Source organism: Solanum lycopersicum, chromosome 11 (genome assembly GCF_036512215.1).
Source record: "Solanum lycopersicum chromosome 11, SLM_r2.1".
Lineage (NCBI taxonomy): Eukaryota > Viridiplantae > Streptophyta > Magnoliopsida > Solanales > Solanaceae > Solanum > Solanum lycopersicum.
Window position 1 is genome coordinate 28,805,721 of NC_090810.1, and position 7,795 is coordinate 28,813,515.

General features: G+C 36.9%; 1 protein-coding gene across 1 annotated transcript; it reads right to left on the minus strand.

Moving 5' to 3' along the window:
- Window positions 1-1,866: 1,866 nt before the first annotated feature.
- On the minus strand, window positions 1,867-7,506 carry LOC138339343 (uncharacterized). The gene is made up of 7 exons (XM_069290936.1): window positions 7,345-7,506; window positions 6,865-7,044; window positions 6,651-6,747; window positions 6,163-6,332; window positions 5,780-5,841; window positions 5,572-5,696; window positions 1,867-1,889 (listed from the first exon to the last, which is right to left on the minus strand). The coding sequence occupies exons 1-7, from the start codon at window positions 7,504-7,506 to the stop codon at window positions 1,867-1,869; spliced, it is 819 nt and encodes a 272-aa protein (XP_069147037.1).
- Between the last annotated feature and the right edge of the window lie 289 nt (window positions 7,507-7,795).

Genomic DNA, 7,795 nt, shown 5'->3' on the forward strand with positions numbered 1-7,795 from the left:
TATTATTCTTACTCAAATTTCAACTATCGCATTTCATTTAACAAGTCTTTGAACAATCAATCATCATTTGGTATAAAAAGAGGTTCTGATATCTTTCATAACCCAATTAATCTTAAACATGAACATTTATAGGATACAATTAGTGATTTAATTAACCCCGAGAAGTGGGCATATTCATCAAGCCCATCGTCTTTTAGTACAAACAATTTCCCTAGGAAACACCAACATCAATATTATTAGAACTGAGTTGATGCATACGTTGAATTCCCTAAATTTTGAGAGGAATAATAGCGCAAACAGTTAATATTGATAATAATTTTGGTGGATAGTTGAGTCTACAAATTAAATTGGACTAGGAGGATGCAGAAAAGAATAATAAAAAATAAGAGGAACTTGATTTATATCTAAACCTTTAATGTTTGTTTGTAGCTTGCTGTGCATTATTTTGTTACTTCACGGAGCTTTAATTTATTTTCGTTGTGTTTATTAGAACATATAGTATTATTTTATTAATTCTAGTTCAATTTATTAAATCATTCTCTTCGTCATTTGTTCTTTTTTTATTTTTTGGAAAAATTTAGCTTCACGTTAGGCCAGAGAGATGTTCCGCCTTTTTCTTTATGTATCTTATTATAACTAGTTTTTTATAAGCCTCAATAGTAACTCCCATATTTATGAAAAAAATCATTATATTTAAAATTGTGACATGACTATTTAAAACAAGCATAGTTAATTCAAAAAGAAAGGCAAGATTTAAGCCAATATTAGCGAGCAATGACGATTTAGGATCAGATGTAATTATTATTATTTTTTATTAATCCATGACGTGTCAAACCTTATTTTATAATACGACTTTAATATCCACTTCAACGTTCTTAAAGTTGACATTTATTACCTTTAAGAGTATTGTCACACCGAAGACTTTGATAATTGAATTATTCTTGTCACAACCCATATCGAGCCGTGAGTGGAACCCACACTTAGCCTCCTAGGTGGGCGAATCAAGGCATCCAAACCCCAACATATAGCAATAATTCAACTACGAATAACAAAAATAATGTGGAATCTCCAAAACATATCAAAGTAACCAATCAGATAAACCTCTAAACTCTGTTATATATTATCCCAAAAATCAGAAAGTCATTACATCAAGGACATCTAATTTTCAAATACTAAGTCTAAGATTATACAAAACACCAAAATAAATTAATAAAACAGTTTATGTCATAAGACTAAGGATATGACACGACCCATAAATGGACGTGATGGCACTCATATTATCCCAGCAAGACAAGTCAGCGTACAACTCAACCATTACAATAAAGTGCGGAAATAAAATATAAGTAACTTAATAAAAACCCCTAAACTTGGTAGTCACGTGTTCAAGCCTCTAAAGCATTATAATTGATTCAAAAGAAAAACTCAAATCTCAAATGAACTTGTTTCTAGAATAGAACAAGGTCATAATTAAGGAGAAGAACATCTGCTGAGACGGAAACAGCTACCTCACAAATCTCCAAGAAGCCTCAAAAAAGAAGAAAATGACAAGTACAACAAAAATTCAGGATCATAACCTACAAAAATTTGTAGAAGCAAGGGGTGAGTACCAAAACACATGGTACATAGCAAGTAAACATCTAAACACAAGCTAAGGGGATGAAATACAGGAACTCCTACAACCCCAACCGAACCTTCACAACTACAACCTACATTAAAATCAACCCAACCTAGCAGCTCACAGTTTACATAGAACGTAGCTCAACAACAACACTTAGACAAATTGCATATCCTCAACAACAACACTTCAACAAATTATATATCCTCAACACCAATACTCTAACAAATTACATATCCACAATAACAAACTCAATATCGATCAATCACAAATTCTGCAGAACGGCAATCAGAAGATCAACAAACACAATATCAAGTTCTCTAATAATAAGTATGTGTAATGCAATGGAATGTCATGTCAAGTATAATGATGCATGTCTGACCTAGTGATACACACCCGTTGTCTCTCAGTCCGGGACCCATGGGGACATATCTGTCCATGCATCTGCGCATGACACGACCCTCGATATTATTAACCATCACGGCGCGTGATACGTTCCTCGAAATGGTACATCCTATTAAGTACTCATTCTATCTCAATGCACCTAACACTAGTCACAACCAATGCCTCATAATAATGTAGATGAATAGTTCACACAAATAATGAGGAGATAACCATTTTCATAACAATGCACAGTTCACAATCACACAAACATGAAATCACATCAAAAATGATTCGACAAACCTTCAACCCTTTCTCAACACATCACACATAAACAATAAATCACATTGTCTTTTGTTATCCTTTTTTTTTAATCATTAGAATTAATCAATGTGGACAAGTCAACCCATCACCAATTGTCACGACCAAAAACAAGTCGGGAGTGGCACCCAAACTTAACCTATTAGGTGAGCGAACAAACAAATCTAAACCTCAACATTTACCAATAGTTCAACTGTGAATAACAAAAATAATGCGGAAGATCCAAAACTTATTAATGTAACCAATTAAATAGGCTTCTAAAGTTTAACACTTATTATCCCCAAAATCAGGAAGTCATCACATCAAGAACATCAATCCTCAAATTACCAAGTCTAAGAGTATTTAAGAAACCAAAATAAGTAAAAAGATGGTCCATGTCCGAAATTCAAAGATATCAAGACGTGAATGAGAGAATCGAGCACGAGCTAGAAATAGCTCACCCTGAACTCTGATGTGCTGGAGACTGACTAGAGTTGAGGGCGAGTCAAAGTCGATGGTACACTTGCTGCACTCCACAAAAAAAACAAAGAGGAAAATACAAGTAGGGGTCAGTAAAAGGAACACGTACTAAGTAAGTATCATCGGACAACTCAAAATAGAAACTAATATACATTGAATAATAATATAAAATTAACTACAATACTTAACAGGTAGCAAACAACAATCACATGAACCATTGACATCAACATCATAACAGGTACACCATCAATCACAACATCAAGCAAAACTATGAGGACTCATGCCTCCACACCATACTCATTTGAAATATAGGTTCTTTAAGGTTAAGTATAGTAAGTTACTTCAAGATTCCTTTCCTTTGATGTTATTGTGTCGGAACGTGACACTCCAATCTCATATACCGTGTCGGAATGTGACACTCCGATCCCATAATACGGTGTCGAAACATGACAATCCGATCCAATTATCTTATTATTTTATTTCATCAAACCTTCTTTATTCAAGGCGTCATTGTAATAGAGAGGGTTCAAGATTAGAAATTCAATAGTCTCATAATTTTAGGCCAACCACAAACCACACAATCAAAACATACAACCACACAATCAAGTACATAGGAGACTTTACATATCACTCAATACATATCAATCGCTATTTATAGTTTATCTATCACATATAAATAAACCATAACCTACCTCCACCGAAGAATTGAAGTCGAGTAACTACTTCTCCAGTGCCTTTCCTTTCCTTATTGCCTCAGAACCTTTCCAATCTATCAAGTATATATATATGCACAATTTGTAAGTTAACGAGTCTATAAACACTCAGATTAGTCTATGTTTATCCTAGACCCAAAAACTCACCTAATTATATAATCAATTTTTCAAAATTCAAACCTAAGGATAGATCTTAATTCCTTCCATGGACATCAATTTAATGTAACTTATATAATATAATATACCTTAACATTAACCAAATTAAACTAACTAATGTTATCTAATTACAGTACAATTCTTTCGTCTCAAATCACAATTTCCTATCCACTAACATAAATTCTTGAACATCAAGATGCCATAATTATCCTCCCCAATTGTGTTACTGCCTTTACTCGAACAAACCCACAACAAATTGTCGACTTTCGATCAGTACTTTCCTCAACTTTGCACTATTCAATTTCTCTTTAATCTTTTTCTACTATTTATCATAAAGACCCGCTAACGATAATTAATCCACGATTATATAGGTTAACTATTAACAAAGAAGATTACATCTAAAAGAACTCCAAGTTGATCTTTGGTGTAGCCGCACAACCTTCCCCTCACTTGGTTTTTACTCGTCTATAGTTCTTCTTTTCTATAGATTAGTTATCACCCTAATTGTATAGTTGAAAATTATAAAAGTGACCCACTATTAATTTTCAAGTTATCTCCTTTAACCACCAATTAACTCAATTATTAAAACTACCCTACTAATTTCATAATTATAATTACAAATTGTCCAAAACACCCATTTAAAAATTTAGCGGATGTCTTACCACGTGTGGGGTTACGCAGCTCGTGACGGTCCGTCGTATCTATGACGGTCCGTCTTGCAGGTTCATCACGAAGTTCAGAGAAGTATTCCATGTACCCAGACTCCAAGAGTTGAAGTGTTTTGGAACGAAGACGCTCGACGGACCGTTGTGCCTATGACGGTTCGTCATACTTGTCGTCGAGGGTAGTGAAGAGAGCAGCAGAAGAAATTGCACAAGTATGGGACGATGGAGTCCATGACGGTCCGTCGTGACCATGACGATCCATCGCGTGGTCCGTCGACCCATTAAGCATTTATCAAAAATAATTTTACTGCTCAAACCGACTAAATGGGTTGTTACAATAGATACCAATTTACCCATCGTTCGTCCTCGAACGATCACAGGAAGAAAAGGGGAGGGCGAGAAAGAGTACCTGAATTTGTAAAAAGACATGGATATCTCTCTTTCATATCGATCTCACTCTCCCATGTGGACTATTCAATTGGCCGATCCTTCCACTGAACCTTGATAGATGCAATCTCCTTTGATCTCAACTTGCAGACCTCCCTATCTAGAATAGCAATAGGCTCTTCCTCATAAGACAGATTCTCATCAAGAAGAATTGGATCCCAACGAATAATATAATTTCCATCACCATGGTATTTTTTCAGCATAGACACATGAAATACCGGGTGCACTCCTGACAACCCTTGAGGCAATGTCAATTCATAGGCCACATACCCCACGCGCTTCAGAACTTCAAATGGACCAATATACCTCGGACTAAGCTTACCTCGCCTACCGAACTACATCATACCTTTCATGGGTGAAACCTTTAGCAAGACTTGTTCACCCTCCATAAAATCAAAGTCCCTAACCTTTCGATCTGCATATTCTCTCTGCCTACTCTGAGCTGCTAGAAGCTTCTCCTTAATGAATTTTACTTTATCCAACGATTCCCTCAAAAGATCGGTACCCCAAGGTCTCACCTCAAATGCATCAAACCAACCAATGGGAGACCTACATCTCTTCCCATACAGTGCCTCAAATGGGGCCATATCAATACTTGAGTGATAGCTATTATTGTATTAAACCTCTACTAAGGGTAAGAATTTATCCCAATGACCACCAAATTCTATCACACATGCACGAAGCATGTCCTCCAACACCTAAACCGTTCGCTCAGACTGACCATCGGTCTGAGGGTGAAATGCAGTACTAAGATCCAACCTAGTACCTAATTCAGCATGTAATGTTCTCCAAAACCTAGAAGTAAATTGCGTACCTCTATCTGATATGATGGAAAGTGGAACTCCATGCAATCGAACAATATCTGAGATATAGTGTTTGGCTAACTTCTCTGCATTGTAAGTCATCTTGACCGGAATGAAGTGAGCTGACTTACTTAACCTGTCAATAATTACCCAAATAGAATCAAACTTACCCAATGTCTTTGGAGACCAACCACGAAATCCATTGCAATTCTTTCCCACTTCCATTCAGGAATAGGCATCCTTTGAAGTGTACCTCCAGGCCTCTGATGTTCATATTTTACCTGCTGACAATTCGGGCATTGGGTAACAAAATCAACAATGTCATGCTTCATTCTACTCCACCAAAAATGTTGCTTTAGATCACGATACATCTTGGTTGCACTAGGATGTATAGAATACCTTGAACTATGAGCCTTTGTAAGAATAGTGTGAATCAAATCATCAACACAGGGCACACATACCCTTCCCTTAATTCTCAAAATGCCTTCCTCATCAATTATTGCCTCTTTATCCTCCCCTCGCAATACCATATCTCGAATTCGGCTCAGCTTCTCATCAGCAAACTGCTTTCCCTTAATCTTGTCAAGAAAAGAAGATCTTGCCTCCACACAGGCCAAAAATCCTCCTTTCTCTAGTACTTCCAGCCTCATAAAGTCATTAGCCAAAGTATGAACCTCTCTAGTCAATGGGCGTCTAGAAATCTGCAAGTGGGATAAACTACCCATGCTCCCTGCTTTTCTACTTAATGCATCTGCCACAACATTAGCTCTTCCTGGGTGATACAAAATAGTAATATCATAGTCCTTCAATAGTTCCATCCACCTCCTCTTCCTCAAATTCAAATCTTTCTGAGTAAAGACATACTGTAAACTACGATGATCTGTATAAACTTCACACTTGACCCCATATAGATAATGTCTCCATTGCTTTAATGCAAACACAACTAAAGCCAACTCCAAATCATGAGTCGAATAGTTACGTTCATGCACTTTTAATTGCCTCGAAGCTTAATCAATTACATTCCTCTCCTGCATCAGGAGTGCACCCAAACAAGAATAAGATGCATCACAATAACCAATAAAACTCTTACCTTCCACTGGCAAGGTAAGAATTGGTGCAGTAGTAAAAAAGGTCTTCAGTTTCTGCAAGATTTCTTCACATTCATCCGACCATACAAATGGAACATTCTGCTTAGTCAAATTTTTCATCTAGGAAGTAATAGAAGAAAATCCCTTGACAAATCGACGGTAGTAGCTAGTTAAACCAACAAAGCTCCTTACCTCTGAAACATTAGTAGGTCTTACCCAACTCTTCACTTCTTCAATCTTGGAAGGATCCACCATCACTCCATCCTTAGAAACCACGTGCCCAAAGAAGGACATTGAATCTAGCCAAAACTCACACTTGGAGAATTTGGCATAAAGTCTTTTCTCCCTCAACAACTCCAATACTACTCTCAAATGCTTTTCATGTTCTTTTCTGCTCTTTGAATATATCAGTATATCATCAATAAATACAATAACAAAGAGATTCAGATATGGCTTAAAAATCCCGTTCATCAGGCTCATGAAAGAAGTAGGGGCATTCGTAGGCCCAAAAGACATTACTAAGAATTCATAATGCCCATACCTGGTTCAAAAAGCAGTCTTTGGCACATCTGCTGCCTGTATTTTCAATTGGTGATAACTGGACCTCAAATCAATTTTAGAGAAGACACAAGCACCTTGTAACTGATCGAATAAATCATCAATGCGAGGAATAGGATACTTGTTCTTAATAAATACCTTATTCAGCTGCCTGTAGTCTATGCACATTCGAAAACTTCCATCCTTCTTCTTCACAAATAAAACAGGAGCACCCCAAGGGGATGCACTGGGTCTAATAAAACCCTTACCTAACAATTCCTGAAGTTGGGCCTTCAACTCCCTTAACTCAGCTGGAGCCATTCTATAAGGGGGAATGGAAATGGGGCGAGTACCCGGTTCCTGATCAATACAAAAATCAATATCCCTATCCGGTGGCATACGAGTAAGGTCTGCAGGAAACACATCCGGAAACTCACGCACTATCGATACAGACTCGATCGAAGGTACTTTGGAAGTATCATCCCTGAGATGTGCCAAGAAAGATAAACAACCCTTACTCAATATCCTCCTAGCACGAAGAAAAGAGATAATACGAACTGGAGTGGAAATATAGTGACCCTCCCACACTAGAGGATCTGTCCCAGGCTTG